This window comes from Rhinopithecus roxellana, chromosome 19 (genome assembly GCF_007565055.1).
Source record: "Rhinopithecus roxellana isolate Shanxi Qingling chromosome 19, ASM756505v1, whole genome shotgun sequence".
In the NCBI taxonomy this organism is placed as follows: Eukaryota; Metazoa; Chordata; class Mammalia; order Primates; family Cercopithecidae; genus Rhinopithecus; species Rhinopithecus roxellana.
This window is the reverse complement of record NC_044567.1, coordinates 21,429,704-21,453,279: the sequence shown is the minus strand read 5'-3', so window position 1 is coordinate 21,453,279 and position 23,576 is coordinate 21,429,704. Positions and strand designations below refer to the sequence as shown.

General features: G+C 39.7%; 1 protein-coding gene and 1 pseudogene across 6 annotated transcripts in view; one reads left to right on the top strand and one right to left on the bottom strand.

Annotated features, from left to right (window-relative positions):
• The window catches only part of ACACA (acetyl-CoA carboxylase alpha), a 342,596-nt gene that overhangs the window by 74,323 nt on the left and 244,697 nt on the right, over nt 1–23,576 (bottom strand). For all 6 annotated transcript variants that reach the window (XM_030923246.1, XM_030923247.1, XM_030923245.1 and 3 more), the window contains 2 exons: nt 23,074–23,220; nt 5,576–5,845 (listed from right to left, as the gene is read on the bottom strand). In XM_030923246.1, coding sequence (XP_030779106.1) covers nt 5,576–5,845; nt 23,074–23,220 — 417 coding nt within the window. The remainder of the gene's footprint in view (nt 1–5,575; nt 5,846–23,073; nt 23,221–23,576) is intronic.
• LOC104672991 lies at nt 6,403–6,927 on the top strand (annotated as a pseudogene).

The window sequence follows — 23,576 nt, the reverse complement described above, 5'->3', positions numbered from 1 at the left end:
TCTTGCATGATTTGTGTTGAGAATGCTTGATAGCACTGAGTGTCATTAGTACGTCAGTCAGTACACATTTATTGAGTGCCTATTATGTAGAAGGTACTATTCTAGGCACTGGAAAAACAGGAATTAACAAAAATAGACAAGAATTCCTACCCTTATGAAACACACCTCCTACTGGGAAAGCCAGCAAAATACACAAAATAAGTAAAATGTATAATGTTAATGGGAATAATGTTTAACGAAAAAAAAAAAAAAGAAAGAGAAGGTAGACAGTCCAACTTTTAGAAAAAATAACCAAGGAAAGCCTCATTGAAAAGTGTCATTTGCCGGGCGCGGTGGCTCAAGCCTGTAATCCCAGCACTTTGGGAGGCTGAGACGGGCGGATCACGAGGTCAGGAGATCGAGACCATCCTGGCTAATACGGTGAAACCCCGTCTCTACTAAAAAATACAAAAAACTAGCCGGGCGACGAGGCGGGCGCCTGTAGTCCCAGCTACTCGGGAGGCTGAGACAGGAGAATGGCGTGAACCCGGGAGGCGGAGCTTGCAGTGAGCTGAGATCCGGCCACTGCACTCCAGCCTGGGCGGCAGAGCAAGACTCCGTCTCAAAAAAAAAAAAAAAAAAGAAAAAGAAAAGAAAAGTGTCATTTGAGTAAAGACCTAAATGAGCTGAGGCTATGAGACATGAGGATATCTGAGGAAAAAGCATTCGAGGTAGAAGCAACAGCAAGTACAAATGCACTGAGGCATGATGTACTTTGCAGGTTTAAGAAAGCAGAGTCGGGTAGAGCCAATGTGTGGAATGGTTGGGGGAGGCTGTAGCAAGAAATGAGGGCAGAGTGGTGCTGGAAAGCCAATGTATGTAAGGCCTTGTAGGCAACTATAGGATATTTGGCTTTTACTTGAATGAATTGGGAAGCTATTAAAGGGTTTTTTTTTTTTTTTTTTTTTTTTTTTTTGAGACGGAGTCTTGCTCTGTCGCCTGGGCTGGAGTGCAGTGGCAGGATCTCAGCTCACTGCAAGCTCCGCCTTCCGGGTTTACGCCATTCTCCTGCCTCAGCCTCCCGAGTAGCTGGGACTACAGACGCCCGCCACCTCGCCCGGCTAGCTTTTTGTATTTTTTTTAGTAGAGACGGGGTTTCACCGTGTTAGCCAGGATGGTCTCGATCTCCTGACCTCGTGATCCGCCCGTCTCGGCCTCCCAAAGTGCTGGGATTACAGGCTTGAGCCACCGCGCCCGGCCCTATTAAAGGGTTTTAAGCAGAGAAAAATTTTGTGATCTGATTTATATTTTAACTGGATCATTCTACCTGGTTTTTTTTGTTTGTTTGTTTGTCTTTTGTTTTTGAGCAGTCTCCTTCTGTCACCCAGGCAGGAGTGCAGTGGTGTGATCTTGACTTACTGCAACCTCTGCCTCCTGGGCTAAAGCAATTCTCCCACCTCAGTCTCCCAAGTAGTTGGGATTACAGGCACCCATCACAATGCTCAGCTAATTTTTATATTTTTAGTAGAGAGAGGGTTTCATCACGTTGGCCAGGCTGTTCTTGAACTCTTGACCTCAAGTTGATCCGTCTGCCTCAGCCTCCCAAAGTGCTGGGATTACAGGCATGAGCATGAGCCACCACACATGGCCTCATTCTACATTCTGTTGAGAACAGACCTTGGGTGGGACTGGGAGCAAGGCCAGAGGCAGGAAGACCAATTAGGAGGGTACTGCAATATGGAGGTAAGAAGAGTTAGACTACTGCTACTGTTAGTAAGTAGCAGTGGAATTGGATAGAAGTACTCAGATTCTGGATATATTTTAAGGTAGGGATGTAAACATGATTTACTGTTTAGATGGATGAATGGGGTGTGGAAGTGAATGTGGGGTGTGCAAGAAAGACAGAAGTCAAGAATAACTCCAAGGTCTTTCACTTGAACAAATGAAACAATAGAGGTACCATCTGTTGAGACAGAGAAGACTGTGGGAAGAACACATTAAAGGAAGATTAGAAGCTACCATTTAGGCAGACATTTAGACAGATGTAAGTGGAGATGTTGAATCTGGATATATGAATCTTGTGTTCGGGGTAAGATATAAATTTGGACGTTTATCAGCTTGTACATGAAACTTAAAGCTTTAAAAGACTGGATGAGGCTGGGTGCGGTGGCTCACACCTCTAATTCCTGCACTTTGGGAGGCCAAGACGGGTGGATTACTTTGAGCTCAAGAATTCGAGACCAACCTGGGCAACAGGGCAAAACCCCATCTCTACAAAAAACAAAAAATTAGCCGAGCTTGCTGGTGCATGGCTGTAGTCCCAGTTACTCAGGAGGTTGAGGCTGGAAAATTGCTTCAACCCAGGAGGTGGAGGTTGCAGTGAGCTGTAATCGCACCACTGCACTCCAGCCTGGGCAACAGAGTGAGACCCTATCTCAAAAAAACAAAACAAAACAAAAAGATAGGATGAGGTCACCAAGGGAAGGTAAATAAGAAAAAGAGTAGTCCAGGGACTAAGCCCTTGAATCACTTTTTTCCTTCTACCCTACTTTCTATAATGGCTGTCTTGCCAAACCACCAGGTGAGAGGGCATTGAGAACTAGTGGGGTTGAGAATGAGGAGTCCAGAACTTCTTGGTCCCGCTGCAGCCTCTGTGCTCCTGACATGTCTCCATTCACATTTTTTTATAATTTAAAAAACTGGCCAGGCACAGTGGCTAATGTCTACAATCTCAGCATTTGGGGAGGCCGAGGTGGGAGGATCACTTGAGGCCAGGAGTCTGAGACAAGTCTGGGCAACATAGCAAAACCTTGTCTTTATGAAAAATAAAAAAATTAGCTGGGTGTGGTGGTGTGCGCCTGTAGTCCCAGCTACTTGGGAGGTGGAGGTGAGAGGATCACTTGAGCCCAGGAGTTGGAAGACGCAGTAGGCTATGAATGTGCCACTGCACTCCAGCCTGGGTGACAGAGCAGGACCCTGTCTCTTAAAAAAAAAAGAGATAAAATTAATATAACATAAAATTCAACACTTTGGTTTTTAAAGGTTTTTCTGAGTCTCACTCTGTCACCCAGGCTGAGTGCAATGGCATGATCCTGGCTCACTGCAACCTCTGCCTCCTGCATTCAAGCAATTCTCATGCCTCTCTGCCTCCTGAAAAGCTGGGATTACAGACGTGTGCTACCATGACCAGCTAATTTTTTATATTTTAGTAGAGATGGTATTTTGCTATGCTGGCGAGGCTGATCTTGAACTCCTGGCCTCAAGTGATCTGCCTGCCTCGGCCTCCCAAAATGCTGCATTACAGACGTAAGCCACTGCATCCAGCCAAAATTCACCATTTTGAAATGTATAACTCAGTAAATTTTAGTATATTCAGATGTTGTGCAACCATTACCACTAATTCCAGAATATTTTCATCAGCCCCACAAAACCCCCTGTATTGGATCAATTTTCATATTTTAATAAAGTTGTTCTGTGAACTTTATTGAAGTATAATTTACATGCAACAAAATTCATCAGTTTTAAGTGTTATAATGTGATAAGTTATGACAAATGTATGTACTTAAGTAGCCACCACCACAGTCAGAATATAGAGTATTTCCATCATCTCCTGAAATACTCTTATATTTAAAGATGTGAAAGGCAGCAAAGGAAACTGAGAAAGAGGAGCCAGAAATGCAGGAAGATAAAAAGGAGACTTTGGGCTCTTGGAAGCCAACAGAAGAAAGTACTTCAAGGATGACGGAATGACTAACTGTGTCAAATGCTGATGCTATTGTCAAATAACTAAGGTGACGACTAAGAATTCACCATAGAATTCAGTAATATGGAATACTGGTGACCCTGACCAAAAGCAGCTACAGTGGAATGATAAGGGTGCAAGCTCAACTGCAATGGGTTCAAGAGGGAATGGGAGAAGAACATCTGGAGACGGCAAGAACAAACAACTCTTTTAAAAACATTTTCCTATAAAAGGAAGGAAGGGAGGGATAGTGACTGTGGGGTGTTTGTATGCTACAAGGGCTGATACAGTACAGAGGGAAAAAGTGCTGATGCATGAAAGAGCAGGGAGAAGTGTTAATCATACACTTAAGTTGGCAAGAAAGGAGATCAAGTGTACAAGAGGAGGGACTGGCTTTAGACAGAAGTAGGAACTGTTCATTCAAAGTGTAGAAGAGAAGGTGAAGAGTAAGGTCACAACGGATGCAGGTACATGGGAGCTTGTAGAAGCTCTCTTCTCATTGTTTCTCTTTTCTTGAATATTGGGAAGCAAGGTCTGACAATATCAGCTAAGAGTAGGGAGAGGGAAGTAGATGTTAGAGGTTTGAGGGGAGAGATGTCATCCAGGAGGTTGGTAAGCTTGAATCTAAAGTAAGATCAGTCAACAGAACTGTTTTTTTCCTCCATCAAAGTTGAGCTGGGCAGGTGCAGGCATGGGAGCAGAATGGAGAGAGTTGGATTTAAACAAGGTTTCTGTAAAGGCACAGAGTAGGCAAAGAGAGAAGCAAGTTGAAGCAAGTTGAGAGAGAAAGTTGAAGGTGTAAAAAAGATGGTGATTATAATGCTTAATCAAGGAGTTAACCCTGGAGTTTAAGCTAGATAGGAATGAAATGAGGTGTAAAGAGGGAGTTAAGAACAGAGAAAGGTGGGAGGATCAACAGGTGAGTTCAACTCAATGGTCCTGATGATTTCAAAGGATTGTCGGACTAGAGAGAGAGAGCAGGAAAGAGGATGGAGGAGGTGGCAAAGAAAGAGATACTTGAAATTGAGATTATGGGGAATAAGAGGCTGGGCTAGGGTATAGGATAGAACCATTAGAAGAAAAGGAGTCAAGGATCCAAGAAGCCAGATTATGGGAAGGATCATCTATGTGGATATAGCAATCACCAAGAATTATCACATGACTAGTAGTAATGGACAGAGTGACAATGTGCCAGGAACTAAAAGATGCAAAGAATGAGAGGGAGTGACCAAAGGATCAGGAAACACAAGGAGCAGTGAGGGTATGGCACAGTCTGATGACATGAGATTCAAAGATGGGATTTTTTCAGAGAGAAGGGAGAGGTGTCCGGAAGCAGCAAGGAGGGTCAAGGACAATATTCTCCTTCCAGGCTCAGTGGTATAAAAGAAAGACAGAAATCAGTCAGTACTCCAGAGGGCTACAGGGGAAGCAATATCTTTAGAGGAGAGACAGATCTCAAGGTGAACAAGGAGGTTGGAGTAGAAGATGAGGAGGTAAGGGATTTTGTTGATGATTGACTATAAATCCTGGAAGCCACATTGAAATAGTTTAAAGATAGATATTTTTGGTTTAGCATGTCTCACACTAAATGCATACCTACTATTTCATCTAGTGGTCAACCAAAGAAACAGCAACCTGTTTTACAGTTGGAAGAAAAACCAGGTGAACATATTGAGAAATAATTTGTCTCTAATATGGTGTCTTAAGGAAATTTCATAAATAATTTTGTTTATATTTAATTTTTACCATAAGTGGTGATTTTTGAACTTAAACCTCTCTACCTTTCCCCCACCTATCCATACATGTAGCATAACCATATAGCACTTTGAAGTATTATATGTTCTTAGTGTATACCTTGTAAGGATCCTCAGGATCTACCCAGGCCACATGAAACATATGACGAATTTCTTCTGCCAGTCCGATTCTTGCTCCACTGTTGGCTGATACATAGATGCGTGGAATACCTTCTGCCCTGGCAAGTTCAGAAGCTCTGAGAAATAACCAATCCTCTTGAGGCCCAAAGGACCCAATTCGGTATGTGATGTCATTGCCAATAACAATGATATCTCGGCCTTCTGGATATTCAGGACTTTTAAAGGTCATTTTCCAAGCTACCATGCCAATCTGGAAAGGCATAAACAAACGAATGAACAGAAGTTTTTTACATGCAGAATTTTTTCCAGGTTCCTTGAAGGTATCAGAGTATACCTAGCCACAGCCATTATGTAAAGATACACATTGCTAAAGAGCCAAACTCCCTGTGGGAAACTAAAAAGACATTCTAATATGCTGCTAGATTATGCTGAGAACAGCTGATCTACTGTGTATTTCAAAACTGTCTCAATTCCTTCTTTGGGCCTGCTTAAAGAAGGCAGAAAGGCCAAAATCTAAATGCACTCAGGACACATGTGGAAGAATGCCATAGCACTGTTGATTAATTTCTCATTTTACTGCCGTATATACTAAGACACTGATATGGTTTGGATGTCTGTCCTCTCTAAATCTCATGTTGAGATATGATCCCTAATGTTAGAAATGGGGCCTGGTGTGAGGTGTTTGGGTCATGGGGTGGATCCCTCATGAATGGCTTGGTGTTCCCCTCTGATCTGAGTTCATGCTATATCTGGCTATTTGAAAGAATGTGGCCTTTTGCGGGTGAAAGCAAGCATGTAGAGAGTGCTATGAACGCCTTGGGCACACTATGAGAGTACAAGGTGGTGGGTTGCTGCCTGCCCACCCCCAAATGCCACATGCTGCCCTTCTGTGGTATGTGAATCTTTGCACCTAATCATGTCATTGCCAAGTCCCACCTCTGGTACTTGGTATCTCAGCAAAAGAAGATAAGAAGTCTTCAGGGAAAACTGTCTACTGTAGGTAGGTGTTTGAGAAATTCCCCCTGCAGGTGAAGAAATCTGGCATCTAGCTGCACTACGACTCCTGTAGCAGCACCCACAACATGTACTGGATGCCAGGACTTGACCACCATGGGTGCTGTCATCCAGTGCTAGTGAGACATGGGCACCTGGCATCACACACAGGCCCACTCCACCCAGATCATGAAGGTGGAGACTGCGGTCAGCAAGTGCTTCCAGCTGGTGGTCAAACAGTTCCATGACTCCGAGATCAAGTTCCCACTGCCCCATGGGGTCCTGCATGGTTAGCATAAGCCACACTTCACCACCAAGAGGCCCAACACCTTCTTCTAGGTGCAGGGCCCTCTCACCCAGGGGTGACTCAAATTAACTCAAGAATGTCACGGTGCAAAAAAAAAAAAAAAAAAAAAAAAAGAGTGTGGCACCTTGCCCCCCACCTCTCTCTTGCTCCCTCTCTCACCATGTAATGGCTGGGTCCCCCTTCACCTTCCTCCAAGATCATAAGCTTCCTGAGACCCTTACCAGAAGCCCAACAGATACAGTTGCCATGCTTATAGAGCCTGCAGAACCATGAGCCAAATTAACCTCTTTTCTTGATAAATTATCCAGCCACAGGTGTTCCTTTATAGCAACACAAATGGGCTAACACAGACACTATCTCCATCTTTTGTGACATTTGTTCCAAGAAATCTTCAACACACAAGGAAGCAGAAAAAGAATCACTTCTCATGGACTGTACACTTTTTCATGATCCAGGCTCCTTGTACTGTCCTCTAGCATTTGATAGGAATAACAGAAACACTCCTTACTGGTTTGTTTCAGGTACGTTCCATTTCTGCAAGAATTTACTAATGCTCAACATTGCATCCTTGTGAGCATCTCTTGCTTTCTCCCAGCACCAGAAAACCAAAGGATGGAAAGAACTAATCTCTTGATGCACTATATGTAAATCTCTGCTCTCTGTTCAGCAGCATATGGCCAGCGACATAAATAAATGATATTGACTTAAAAGGCAGAGGTGACATGTCTCTTCCCAAATTCTCATAGCCCTCTCCTGTTTTAATCCCCTTCGATATGAGAACTAGTCAATCCTTCTACTTGTATATTTGCTAGTTCCATTTCTTTTCTATTCTATTCACTCATACTCTAGTTACAGTTGTAGTTTTTCATGTCTGCCTGTCTGTTTCCCCTATACCTGGATAAGTAATGTTTTCCATTCTTTTTTCCCCCTTTCTTTCTGTCTCTTGCCCCCCTCCTTGCCCCCACCACTCGCCACCAAACACAAAGCCTACCTACCAGATGAGCATCCCTGGTTCTGCCTAATGGAGCCCAGCCACATCTGCAGCCTTGGTCCCTCATCCCCAGGCTGCTGCATATCACCTCATTGGGGAGCTGGCCATCAAGAAGGGCCATTAACAGATGTAAATAGCAGCATCCCTGGAAAGCCACATGCATCACCCAGACTCAACTGGGCCAGTGATCATAAGCTCTGAGTACACATTCCTCAATCCAATTGCACATCCACTGTAATCAGGCTGGTTGAAGCATTCTACACAGCTATTTGTGATTCTCAGCATTAGGAAATACATATATGAAACACCCACAGATAAATATAAGCTATTTAATATATCATACCATTGGCCAAATACAAATCAAAATGGATATAACACACAGGAAAAAATCCAATCACGTTCTGAGATAAGGTATTACTCCATCTACTCATTAAAGACAGAGAAAGGAAGGAAAAATAGATCATTCAAAAAATAGCACAGCAAACATTCAAATTTCAGGATAATTTTGGTTATGGTTTCTAAGAAGCTAGTTAATATAATCCCTGTACGAGCAGAAATATTTTATCTGCCTTCGCACATGTCCCCTTAACTCCAAATCTTTTGTTTTTCAGGAAGGAAAAGCTATTTCCTGTCAATTTTCCTCTAAATGCATTTGTAGTTAGAAAGATTGGATTTTACACCAAATTTTATGATATATTAACCTTAGCCACATAGGCCAGAAGCAGATTAGATACAAGCCCTGAAGAATCTACTTCAGCATTTGTGTGCTAATGTAAACATTGTGACCATGTGGCACTGGGCAGGCAAATAATACTCTTATCTTTCATTACTACCTGGGGACTCTAACTGTGTCACTTGGGCAGTGAGTTCAGCAATTGGCTAGGTCATTATGCTTGCAATATTGACTTCTAATTAGGTGTCAACACAGCAGCACCAAGAACACAATACTCTTTATCAATGTCTTTCCAAAGAGTGTTGCTCATCGACCGACCCCTCCTCCTGTCTTAAAAAGTACCATTACAGAATAGAGAGTGTTATTCCAGTCTCAGTGCAGCAAGATTCCTGATTGGAAGACATTCAGTTCTGAGGTAGCATGATGGACAAACATCTAAGAAAGTATTTATTATTCAATTTACATTAAAATTTAGATTTCACTGCTAATCAAAGGATAGGGCATATAAAGGTGAACATGGGCTTTGGAGTCCAACAAACTTAGATCCAAATCCAGGTGCTATCACTTATATTAACTAACTGTGTGATCTTAAGAAAATTAATTTAATTTTACTGAGTTTCAATGTCCCCACATGTGAAATTAAGAAAATAATAGCCATGGGTTTGATAAACACACTATTAAAAGCAGGAATCTACTATATTAACTTCTACATAAAAAACTTTGTCTTTCTCTCTCCTCTCCCTTTACTCTGTCCAAATCTTACCCATTCCAAAAGGTTCATCCAAATTCCATTTCCTCAGCAAAGCTTCTCCCGGCCTAAAGTAATTCCTCTCTTTTCTGATCTCCTACTAAGACCTCTGTGTAGAGAATTTTTTTTTGAGACAGAGTCTCGCTCTGTCACCCAGGTGGGAATGTAGTGGTGCAATCTTGGCTCACTTGCAACCTCCAACTCCTGGGCTCAAGGCAATCCTCCCACCTCAGCCTCCCAAATAACTGGGACTACAGGCAAGTGCCATCATACTCGGCCAATTTTTGCATTTTTTTGTAGAGACGGGATTTCACCATGTTGCAGGCTGGTCTCGAACTCCTGGCCTCAAGCCATCGTCCTGCCTCGGCCTCCCAAATTACTGGGATTACAGGCATGAGCCGCCTTGCCCAGCCTGAGAATTCTTCTGATAACTAATCACAGGCTGCCTAGGATTGCTCTTGGTTTACCGTCTTGAACAATTTTATCATCTCCTCTAGTGCTTCCCAGGAACACTACACATAGTAAGGGAGTAATAATGCTTGCTAGTTCCAGAGTCTTTTTATTTTTCAATTTTTTTTTTTTTTTTTTTTTAAGACAGGGTCTTGCTCTGTCACCTAGGCTGGAGTGCAGTGGCACAAATACAGCTCACTGCAGCCTTGGCCTCCTGGGCTTAAGTGATTCTCCCTTTCAGCCTCCTGTGTAGCTGGGACCACAGGCGTGTATGTCACCACCATGCCCAGCTAATTTTTTTATTTTTTGTAGAGACGGGGTCTCACCATCTTACCCAGGATGGTCTTGAACTCCTGGACTCAAGTGATCCTCCCATCTCGGCCTCCCAAAATGCTAGGATTATAGGTGTGAGCCACTGCACCCTGCCTCACTTCTAAAAATAATACTTGAAAAATAGTTAACACCAAGGGCACAGAACATTGTCTGCCACAATATTTTAGAAGTCATGGAATAAGAGTCCTATTCTTAAACTATTTTATTTTAAAAATAACAATAGCTATCATAATAACTACCATTAATTGAACATTTACTATCTGCTGTACTGTTCTAAAAGTTGACAACTACTGATAGTGGTTAAGAGCTTAAGCTGCAAAGTCAAGCTGTCTTGGTTCAAATCTCAGCTTTATGCTAGCTGTATAACCTTGGACACTTAACATTTTATAGCTTCACTTTTCCAATTATAAAATGGGGATGACAGATCCTTTCTGGAGGTATTGTTGTGAGTAACACCATATTAAACTAGTACAGAGCCTGGCATACAAAAGCCCTCAAATGGTAGTTATTATTAACTCAAAGGTAGCTGTTATTATTGCCATAAGGATATTAAGGCACAGAGAAATTAAGTAACTTGTCCTTATAGCTAATGTGAATTGTTTATTTTATTTATTTATTTTTTTTGAGATAGAGTCTTGCTCTGTCGCCCAGGCTGGAGTGCAGTGGTGCAATCTCGGCTCACTGCAACCTCTACCTCCTGAGTTCAAGCAATTCTTCTGCCTCAGTCTCCTGAGTAGCTGGGATTACAAGTGCATGCCACCAGGCCCGGCTAATTTGTGTGTGTGTGTGTGTGTGTGTGTGTGTGTGTGTATATATATATTTTTTTTTTTTTGGTAGAGATGGGATTTCACCATGTTGGCCAGGCTGGTCTCGACTCCTGACCTTGTGATCCGCCTGCCTTGGCCTCCCAAAGTGTTTATTTCTTAAAAGGAGGTTCACATACACAAAAACGGTATTTTCTTTTTTTTTTTTTTTTAGACAGAGTCTGAGGCCATTGCCCAGGCTGGAGTACAGTGGCGCTATCTTGGCTTGCTGCAACCTCTGCCTAGGTTGGAGTGCAGTGACGCAATCTTGGCTTGCTGCAACCTCCGCCTCTCAGGTTCAAGTGATTATCCTGCCTCAGCCTCCCAAGCAGCTAGGATTACAGGCACGTAACACCACGCCCAGCTAATTTTTGTATTTTTATAGAAACAGGATTTCACCATGTTGGCCAGGCTGGTCTTGAACCCCTGACCTCAGGTGATCCACCTGCCTAGGCCTCCCAAAGTGCTGGGATAACAGGCATGAGCCACCGCACCCAGCCAAGAAATGGTATTTTCTTTACTAGAGAAATTAAGGAAGCATGTTCCTTAATTAAAAAGACATTAGTAGAAAAACTGGCAAAAAAAAAAAAAAAAAAAAAAAAAAAGGGTCTGTGGTTTATTTAATACCATTGTATCAATATTTATTTCTTAGTTTGGTAATTATATCATGGTTATATAAGGTGTTAACATTAAGAGAAGCTGGGAAAGGGTATACCAGAACTCTCTAATACTATCTTTGTAACTTTCCTGAAAATCTAAAATTATTTTGGAGGGAAGTAAATTGGATAGCAAGATCACTGTTACTGTTCTGTACAGCCTTATAAGATGATGATTATGAAGACTAGGAAGAGCATTTAAAAATACCCATGATGTAATACTAAATTAGAAAAGGGGTCAGACTCAGGAGCCACATTCTGAGACTCTTCTGAATCCGAATCTAAGATAATTTGACAGAACTGAGATTCAACTTTCTAGCCATATACCCTTAGGTAAGTTATCAACCTCCCTGTACCTCGGTTCCTTCACTGGTAAAACAAGAGTAATAAAAATCTACTGCATAAGTTTGTTGGAAGGATTAAATACATGTTAAGTCCTAGGATAGTGCCTGGTATATAGTAAGTGCATAGTATGAATGACAGCTTCATCAATTGAAAAGCATGTTGAAAAAACAAAAACAAATAAGAAACAGCAAAATGAGGTGATAATTATTGGGATGATGAAATTGTATTGGTTTTTTTTCCATTCTCCAAATTTTTTTGTGTGTGTTTATATTGCATTGATAACTTTAACTTTTTATAAAATAAAAAATAACTGAGAAAAGAAAACTACCAAATACTTCTTCACTGGGTGATAGGTACATGGGAGTTTATATTACTTATGCTTACTTTAGTGTACGTTTGAGCATTTCCATAATAAAAAAAAAAATTTAAGGGGGGAAAAAAATCTCACCAGCCTAATCAATTTCCCATATTTTAGAGGAACTAATTCTAGATTGTAGTCATACTACAACAGATCTTATTTATATAAAATTTGAAAGAGATAAACATATGAAAATTAAAAATCGAGACTCACTTTAAAGAGAAAGAAATATCAAGAACTAAGTTTGTTGGGTTATTATTTCATTTTCTAAAAAGAAATGCTCTGCAATGATGTGGTAGAGTGTAAACATATGTATATATAGGTTTATACAATATTAATGTCTCTACCTGAGAAGTAACTGCTTCAGTGTTTTTCTGGTCTGATGGTTAAATACATATTTATATTTTTAAAGTCAATATTTGTACAATAGACAAGAACAGTGCCTATCAGCTAAATACATATTTAGGACGGTACCACATGTATTACAAACATGTACTAAAATCGAAAGCTTATATTTATACAGAACCTTTCATCTTGAAGGGGGCTAAAGAACTTTATAAACATATGTACATAAAAGGACGTCTGCACTGATAGGCAGTGAAGGTACCCAATCACCCACTCCCTATTTCTTCTACCAGTCATGGGTAGGAACACATGGTGTCAACAGATGCAAGTCTGTAACAGCTGCAAAGGCATACAACACAATAATCCAGTTGTGATGCAAAGTCACTGACAGGAAGCTTGCAACTTGAGAATAGCAACTGCTCTCCTCCAGTGTAGAAGCATCATAGCCATTTCCAGCTTTGTGTTTTTAAATTATTCTCTACCAAACTCAACTAATCACTTGACAAAATTGAATTTGATACTGGAAATGGTTCTGAATGCAAAATACTTTCTGTCTGATGATGAAAACTAGGTTGAAAAACGCTTTCCCCTGCCCTTGTTAGATTTAGGGGGAAAAAAAGGGGTCACAACATTCAGGAGAAATGGTTCAAAATATTCTACTGATGAATAGCTTCATCTCAAAGGATTAGGTCATTGCTTCAGAAGACAGTCATATTTCACCCTCTAATTAGTACACTGTAAGTTTTTCAGTCAAATTACTTTCTATAGATGGGTCTATCTATATTATATACACAATGGAGATTTCATATAGAAAATTCCACAATCACTATAAAAGTATACACAATGTGACAATGTGATTAGCAATGTGACATTCATTGATTTCACCTAAGCCCAATCTGCCGTGTATATTAACTGAAGAATAATGACTAAAGGAGATCCCATCACTGAATCCCCCTTTTTGGGGGTCTTCTCTTTCTCTCTAACATTTGTATCCAGGTGAAACCTGGTGAAAATGACATGCCAGGACTAAGAGCTGAAGGAAGACGGAAGAGCTAAGAAATTAACAAAAAGGTAGCCTACAGCCTGCTTATAAGTGGGTGGGTTTATGGTCTAATGAGTTTTAGACTCAAACAGGCAGTGCCAGCATCTTCTCTGATCACTGCCTCTCTCATGCATTGACTAACCAAGTGGTCCTAGGTACTTACTACAAATTATTTTTCATTACTATAGCCATGAATAAGTATTAAAATATTTAATTTCAGGTTATTTTTCATAACAGAACATTCCAATGAGCAGGTTTATTAGGTTTAGGGTTATCAACCTAAGCTAATTATCTTAAAGTGAAAAAGGGAAGAGGATGAAAAGAGCTACAGTGAATAAGCTAAGGATAAGCAGAAATAAATATTTGTTTCCCTTATACAAGTTCTAAGGCAGAAAATATTTCTCTGTCTACATTCTGATTCTAGAATGAACACGCTCAAGTGAGGGAGGAGGGGATGGGAAGGAGAAGGCAAGCAGAAGAGAACAGTCTTATTTAACTGTTTTTATGTGGGTAAAATGATTTGTGCCACAGTATTTCCATAAGAAGTGGGACCATTATTTTTCTGTAGAAACACATTTGGTTTGAAAAGTATCACTGGACAGGACGTGAAAATCAAACCGAATGAATTATTCACAACCTCCGATCAGAGGTGATCATTATTTCTGATGCTCCAAACAGTGATTAGGATTCTGCCCTGAGATGTCATTTTCTTGCTGAGTAACACCAGCGATACAGAACAGCATTATCTATCTATCCATATATGTATTTTTTCTCCTGGAAGGACCTTGGCTTAATGTTACTATAACTGATAGTGAAAACATGATAATATTAACATTTATTCTGATGGTGCCTATAAATGCCATTAGTCTGACACAAAGTGTCAACACTAATCATGACCCCAAATTAACACCAAAATTGACATCAACATTAATTGTACTATCAGTGTGAATAGAATGTGCAAGCGCACACAGGCACTTTCCAAAGCTGCTGTTGTTACTACAAAATAAAACAATATTAAGCTCAACAAAGAAATTTGCAGGAAAAGCTAAGGGGCAAAACATACCAGGATTTTGTTTTTTAAGGGTGAAAGATGTATCCATCAACTCTTGCTATGCTGTGGGAAGCAGAAAGGGAGTATCTTTGCCCCAGTTGCCTTTCTTACATCTCCACACTTTGACTTGAGCTGTAACAACACCTTTCCATACGGATTTAAATACAGGTTAGGCTGTGGCTGAGATGTTAAAGCTGTATTTGTTATATTCATGCTAAAAGCCTAAAGCTTGAGTTTTTTTTGGAACAGTCTGTAAAAGCTATTGTTCTAATTCTGCTAATGCCAGGAAGATGACTACCCTGCAAGGCCCTTGAGCAGCAATACAAAGAATCCAAGCATGTTAGCACTAACCCAGACTTGGGCATCATCTGCATCATAAAGATGACAAAACTAAGACCCAGAGAGAAGGAACCTGAGCTTGAGTTCCTTTTCAGATACATAGCAAAATGTTACCTCTTTCCCCTTTTTGTATCTTGTATGGAATATTAAATCTGTACTTTTAATTATATACTATCAGAAAATAATTATCATAGTAATTTTAATTCCTGTTAGTCCCTTAATAAAACATATTTGATGAAATATCAGAAAATACTGTATAGGTCTTAAAATACATATTTTTAAGCCATAAGGCTTAAAAGACAATATTTGACTTAATTTGTGCCATTTGCAAAAGCCATGATGAAAAATACGTCAATGCCTTTCCATATTGTATTATTTGCCAGATATCAATGTTCTATTGTTTAGTGTTATGTGATCACATGAAAGAGCTCAAAATGATTTTCTTAAGAGCTGAAAAACTCTTCTTTTCACACTTGGATAATTCAAAAATGGCTGAACAAACTCACCTCAACCTCTCTAGACAGCGATAAAAGGGTAAGAAAAATATAACTTTTAGAGCAAAAAATTTTCATCCCAGAGGTAATTCTTTGAAAATATTATCAAATATTAGAAATAATAGTTTTGAACAGGGGAATTATTTATCCCTGTAACATTTATATACATGAAACCACAGTAATTTTACACATGTACACACAGTAATTTAATAAGCATAGGAATTATTTTTTAAAAAACATGCAGTGGAGCACATAGAAGCCAGTGGTATTTGAGAAATGGGGCCCAGGATTAATTGGTTGATATGGAAATTAACCAAGTTGGCCTACTATAGTCCCAGAAGCCTTGTCCATTAATCATATGAATGAGTGCTGAACTCTGGTGCCCCACGCTACACCTCATTCTCTAGTGTCATCTGTTGCTGTCCTGATGTTCATTATTGCCTCTGGTTGGAGCTGTAAAGTTTCTTGACATAGGGTACTATGTCACATTCTTTTTCAGTAAAATCTTACAACTTAAGACAGGTATAAATACGCTGGCAAGTACATTCTTTTGTTTGAAGGCTATCTCTAGACTTATTTTTGAAAGAAACTAAGGAGCCCTCCACAAGTGCTACTTTAGTGAGCCAGTGGATGCATTAGGATTTTCAAAGTCAATCAAGGTTATTGAGCCTCGTTTTGCTATCAAAAAAATGAGTAAAAACTACTCAACCTGATAAGAAATCTCCAACACCAATAATAGTCATTCAGAAGAAATTCTGAGAAAAGTTTACACATCTCAAAAGAACAGTGTCAGAAATTCATTAGAAGTAATTCCATGGTAGGAAGACTTCTTTTTCAAAATTAGCCTCCATATTTTTCTAATGAGGGATCCAAATTTGGTTTGGAAGATCATTTTAGACAAAGACTTGCAGCCAAATATACTTACTTAGAATGGGAATAAAAGAACAAAAACATAGAATTAAACTATCTTACCATATATGTCACAATATATCTTTCTCTATACTTAATCTCAAGGATTCAAAATTGATTTTTCAAAGCCTTGGTGAAAAATAAGGCAAGCACAAATTATGAATACTTATGTATAACCATAATCATTTATGGATAATCATAATTATACATAATCATATGTATCTGACCCTTTTCTGCTGAGGATCCTAAAGCACTTATAAACATTCTCCTATCTTTAGGGACAGATTGATGGCAAAGACCCTTTTTATAAGTTGAACAATCAATGCATAGACCATGGTCCTGTTTTTCAGACCTGCTTCACTTAGGTCTATTTCAGAACTCGCCTTCAGCATAGTACAATTTAAATATGCCTCTTTTCTATCATATATCTAAAAGACTGACACTGACTCAATTTCTATACGCAGCATGAAAAGGCAAACTGATCTCAAAAGAAGGAAACAAAAGCACAGTAAAGTGCATCCAAATTAGCATCACATTTATGGAACTATTTTGAGGTTAAATTGAGTAAAACAATATAAAAAATCTAATGTTAAATATATGGGTCCTGTGTTCATGAGAAACGGTCTACCCTTTTCTCACCACCAAACCCATAAGCATATACACACTCTCTACAGGCACAGTTTTAGAACATAATGCTTTCCACTAGAATCTGAGTCCAGGATAACCCAAGCAATTCCTTTGAGAGTATGGAAAATGTCAACCAAGTGAATTAAGACAGAGGGTTATGGTGGTTTTTCTAAAATAAGAGATCCTTTGGGTTAAGAGGTCCAGCCTAACAACTGTCAAAATGGATCTACTAATTAATTTCTTCTAATCTTTTAGGCTTATATAAGCTTACCAACTTCCTTTCCCTACCAACTCCTAAATTGTTTTTTTGATACTCAAATTAGAGATTCAAAGGATTATAGTGACATGTAAGTGAGAAGCACAGTCAAAATGGTAAGATTTGTTTAAGCTGGTCAGTAGATGCAGGGGTATTTGTCATAGCACTCTGTATTTTTTTATATGTTTAAAATAAAAAAATTAATGAGATGCTATACTTTGGGAGATACAGGATATCAGTACATTGCCAACAATTAAACAATAATTAAATATGGGTATTAGTAGGGCTGAGCAGTTCCAAAACTGAACCCCTAATCCCCACTGTCCCCACCATTTCACCCCTGACAACATAAAGCAGGACTAAAACCAAAATACCAGTCACGATGGCAGCTAGTCTTTTTTTTTTTTTTTCTCAGCCAGAGTCTTACTCTGTCGCCCAGGCTGGAGTGCAGTGGTGTGATCTTGGCTCACTGCATCCCCCGCCTCCTGGGCTCAAGAGATTCTTGTGTTACAGGTGCCTGCCAACATACCCAGCTAATTTATATATATATGTATATTTTGTAGAGATAGGGTTTCGCCATGTTGGCCAGGCTAGTCTCAAGCTCCTGGTCTCAAGTGATCTGCCAACCTTGGTCTCCCAAAGTGTTGGGATGACAGGCATGTGCCACCATGCCTGGCTGTAAGCTAGTCTTTCAACTTTAATTTACACTACTTTACTTCCTCTTCAATCATTCTCTTCCTTTAAAAAAAAAAAAAATTAGATCCCTAACGCAAGGTACAAAGGATCTTCAACCAAAGAGTTAAAATTGCAATTGCTTATTGTAGGAACACTAGATAAAGGCTACTATACCAACTGAAAAAAGGACACCAGTGAATCTACCTCAACAAACAAGGCAATTCAAGAGGCTCATGTGAATGCTCAGCTGCTGAGAAGGAAAAACCCTGACACCTAGCGTCCATCTGGAAAAATGAAGCCTTAGAGCTACCATAATTCTTAAGAGTGATAGTGTGTGTAGAGGTAACCATCAAACTGCATTCAATTTTCTTTTTTCCTTCTTTTTTTTTTGAGACGGAGTCTTGCTCTGTCACAAGGCTAGAGTGCAGTAGCGCAGTCTTGGCTCATTGCAACCTCTGCCTCCCGGGTTCAAGCGATTCTCCTGCCTCAGCCTGCGGAGTAGCTGGGACTACAGGCGTGCATCACCACACCCAGCTAATTTTTGTATTTTTAGCAGAGACGGGGTTTCACCATGTGGGCCAGGATGGTCTCGATCTCTTGACCTCGTGATCCGCCCTCCTTAGCCTCCCAAAGTGCTGGGATTACAGGTGTAAGCCACCGCACCCAGCCCCAGGTGCATTCAACTTTCAATATACTTTCCTCCTAGAAAAACGTTTATACCAAGAATTCCAGTCTCTGAATACCAACCCTTTTTTGGGTATACATCTTGTACCTACTTATTATAACTGCTTCCAAATACAACATCGCAACATCATCTTCTTATCTCAGTTTTTCATTATGACAGGCATGATGAGACAGAATGTTAAAAAGCTGCCCATGTTCTGATATGGTAAGAAAAACAGGGTCCTAATTTTTACTAGCACTAAAGTTACTATGGTAGTTGACTCTCTAACGTATATTTCAGCATTGCCCAATTTAGAGATTATTGGTCTAGTTCGCAGAGCTGATCAAAAGAAATAAAATAAAAGAATGCTAGTAACTTATTTCAGAATAAACATAAGCATAGTCTCAAGAAGGCTAGAATTTTCTTTGTCCTACCAGGCAAAGTTAAGTTGTTCTCTGTCAAGTCCGTTACAGCCCTTGGCTTGATCTTAGCCTGAGCTTTTTAATAACAGGATTTAGTGCGAAAAGCAGCTGTACTGGATTGCGAACTGTTACTCAAAATGTCCCCACCTGCAATTATAGCTTCCACCAAAGGATCAAAACAGGTTAGTAAACTGGCAGGAAAATGAAAACAATTCCTCCAAAATTGAGAAGTGGTAAAGTAGAACTGTTAGATGGCTGCATTTCTTCTGTACCCAGGCTCAACAGCACACATTCATGTAGCTGTGTATTTACATACAGTGATGGGCATTTCTAGCATCACAGCAGCTAGAAATGAGATCAGTTTAGTCTATGTTGCAATCACATTTTCCTCAATTTTCATCTTTACTTGAAACTATTAAGAAAAATCTTGGACAACTCATCTTTGGAGCTATTTGCAAGTAACGTAGTTCACAGATTTAGTCTACATCTTTTTTATTCCTACTCTAAATTCATACTAAATGTAATGCCATTCAAATATGACAATGAGAAAAACGTGTTCTCCTATACCTTTCATCACGCATTAGGTGGTATTCCTTTAGTTACATCTTTCCTTATGGGGAAGGGACAACTAGGAAAACAGAAAGGAGATAGTAGCTAATACTGCATCAGAAAAGCTCTTTCTCCTGCTCTAAACACAGGCATAAATGTTCAAAATGCAGGTCACATCTCTACTGAAACAGCCAATATTCCTCCTCAAATGGCAAAGAAGTTACCTAAAACTAAATGGAACTGAATTGGTCCAAGTCCTGGTCCCATTACCTTTTTACCTATTTACTGTCCTACAAAAAAAATTAGAAAGACTGGCCACCCATACAGTCGATGGTCTGATAAGTGCAGGTTTTCTGCCTTCGATCATGGAGAAAAGCACCTCAATTCATGGGAAAACTCTAAAGGAATCTCTCATTTTACCTTTACTCCTTATATCCATGTGCTAGTTTTCAAACCCAGAAACTCCAATCCTTCAAGGTAATACCACCCACAATGATGACCAGGTAGAGCCGTCACTTTTGGAGAACACCACATTATGATGATTTAATGTCTACATAGCACCAGTGCATTTACATTGAGCCTTGGCTCTCAGAACATTAATAGCTCAAATTTTTATTCTTTTTTAATAAAACTATTTCTCAAGGCTCTGTTCATATGCCCATTCTCTTTGGGACAGGACAGATTTGCTCCAAATCTCATCAGCATGAGCTCTTTTCATTCCCTTCACGTCATTCTTGGGGTAATATGTAGAGTGCCAGGTTCATGACAAACTTGCTCTTTGGCCAAAGAAAATTAAACCGCAATAGCTGAAAGTCAACTTGCCCTGATAAAACTGGGCTCAGCATGAGGAAATACATCCTACTGACACCTCGTCATCTCTTAGGCACAGCTGTCCCTCAGAGTTCTGACTGCTGAAACTCCATCCTTAGATTGGTCAGTCTCTCAGTAGACATGCTCCATTGTATGTTCAAGCTATTGGTAGCAGAGTTTGATACTAATATCCCAACCTCATTCCTGTTGTGCAGTGCCCTATAATCTAGCTAAGGCCAATGACTGACTTCACCAGCCATCCTGGGCATTAGTCACTAACTGCTCACAAAAGAACATCAGTCTCACTCCTCCCGAGCTCAAAGGCTCAGAAACAGCAAGCTAACACTCAGCCTCAATCCTAGTCAATCATTTGAAAACAAAAAGAGAACAAAGAAAATAGGCAACTAAGGAGGGAAAACTGTAGAAGCAGAAGAAAGTGAGAACTGACAAAAAACTCAAAATCTTTTGAACAAATACTATTCACTTTCTGGTTTCAAAACTATTAAAGCACTGGACAAAGGAAAACATGTGGCTCCTATACTATATCTACTACTACTCATAGCTATAGTCCTAGGCAACTGTTTAAGACATATCTTTTCCACTAAGGTTTGTTAGGTCTTAAAGGGGTTAAAAAAAACCTTTAATTTTTAAAAAATTCGTGTGTGTGTGTGCGTGTGTGTGTGTGTGTGTGTGTGTGGTCTTTGGGTACAGAGGCCCGTATAATAAGACTATTTGTATTCATACTGGCAGAGTAAACACTACATGTTCATGCCCAGGCAGCTCTGTGCTTGTAATTTCAGCAAGAACAGAGCTCTGTCCCTCTGGGACTTCACTATTCCCTGAGTCTCCATTCGCTCAAACACAGAATGAGGGCAGAAAGAAAGCAGGAGAGAAAGATCATGGCAAGGGGTTTCACACAGCACTGCAGCTAGCTTTCACGTGGCCAAAAATCTCATTTTGTGTTTTAATTACATTAGTTAAAACCATTTTACTCTCAGCCCCATGTTCACAAGGGTGCCTTCCATTCCTGAAGACTACACTGTTCAATGAATCAGAATTTAAGTCTAGCACAATGAAGCTTTTCTTTGCTGCTGAGGGGCTCACTAGGCATATGCTACATACAGTGGCACAAACCTGTTTCAACTTTGTGTGCTGATGAGTATATATTTATGCTTGTCAAAATGTTTTGCATCCTCCCACCACAATCCTCTTGACTTTGCTATTTGTTGAGACTCCTACAAGTCTGATAGTCTCCATCTGGTCCAATGCTTGCATCCATCTTGATACCAAATCATCTACTATTGGCATCCACTGGCATATTACTGAAATAGCCACACACCTTGTATATATAGTGAAATTTTTTGAAAAAGATTGAATAAAATAGAAACAAACTGCTTATCATTTCCAAAGGTCTACCCAGCCTATTTATGGTGAACACACAGGTAAAGATTACTCCTTCAATGGAATGAAATCTATCTAGGGATTCTATTTAAGGTTGAAATAAAAATATCTCTCTTTTTATGTTTGTTACTGGTATTGTCATTGTTATAACTGTACGTTAGGAGCACAGTTAAAATCAGAAAGAATGATAATGCATGGACAAGAGTATGAGAGTATACGGCAAAATATGCCTTTTTATCACTCTTCATGGGTCTCTCTGAGAGAAAGGATACCAAGGCTAGAAAATGCATTCTTGGGATAATTATAAAAAAATGGGTTCTTGTTACATTCTTTTATGTTTGAACCCCTAATTCTGATTAAGCCCTTTCAAGAACACATTTATCATGCTCACAACAGCACCAGATCAAATGAATTGGGCATGGAAAAGACACTGAAAAATGCATTTATTAATATGAATCCAAATAAGAAAAAACATTAGGCAAAACTATACTTTAAATGTTTTCATTATAGAAAATCCCGGCTGGGCACCATAATCCCAGCACTTTGCATGGCTGAGGCAGGCAGATTGCTTGAGCTCAGGAGCTTGAGACCAACATGGTGAAACCCCATCTTTAGAAAAAAATACAAAAATTAGCCAAGTGTAGTGGTGCACACCTGCAGTACCAGCTACTCAGGAGGCTGAGGTGAGAGAATCACTTCAGCCAGGGAAGTCAGGGCTGCAGTGAACTGAGACTGAGCCACTGCACTCCAGCCTGTGTGACAGAGTGAGACACCATCTCAATAAAAGAAAAAAGAAAAAAAGAAAATCCCCAAATTTCAGACATAGACAGAAACAGGGAAAATAATCTATTTTCATGTACCTATCACCTAGCTTCAATGATCAACTCATGACCAACCCTGCTTCATCTACACACCCACCCTCACACCTCTTTATTTAGAAGCAAGTCATTGCATCTGTAAATGTTTCAGTCTGTATCTCTAAAAGAAAACAATTTTCCTTTTTAATTTTTTAAAACTGAGTTCTTTGTGTTAAAACAATACTATTTTAAAAAGCAAAATCATAATACCATTATCACACCTAGAAAATTAACAATTTCTTGATACCCAGTCAATGCTCTCTCTAATAACTCTCCGAACAAGACTACCATGCTGCAGTGCTATTTAATGAACACCTCACAGAAAGCTGGTACTAGTGGGCACAGAGATAAGAAAGGGAAGGGGAGTTTCAACTACTTGCCTCATTTCCTCCTGGAAGCCTGTTCATGTGGACCAGCTGACCTTGATCATCCAATACCAGTTCAGTGTAAGTCAGCATGTCAGAAGGCAGAGGGGGAGATGGAAGAAATGCTTGAGTGGACATAGACTCCCAGAGTTTGATCAGGGACTAGTGGAGAAAAGAAGTTTGACTAATCAGTGACAATAACTTCAATACAGACAAAAATAATTATTAAGATTCAGTCAATCTGGTTTTGCTTTCTTTTCCAAGTGTTCTGCAGAGTGTAAACATTAGACTAAATTCTCCAGCTCCCATTCTCAGTTAAAATAGATTTGTAATTATTTTTTACATGCCAAAAGTCAGGCACTTTTCCAACAAAGTCAAACTACTGAGTGATTCCAAATCAGCACCAGAGCATTAACAAACAGGAAAGACCCAACACTATCCTAGGAATACTAACATTAGAAAACTAAATAAGTAGCATCAACTCCTTAAAACAAAGAAAAAGAAAATCCTAAAGAAAC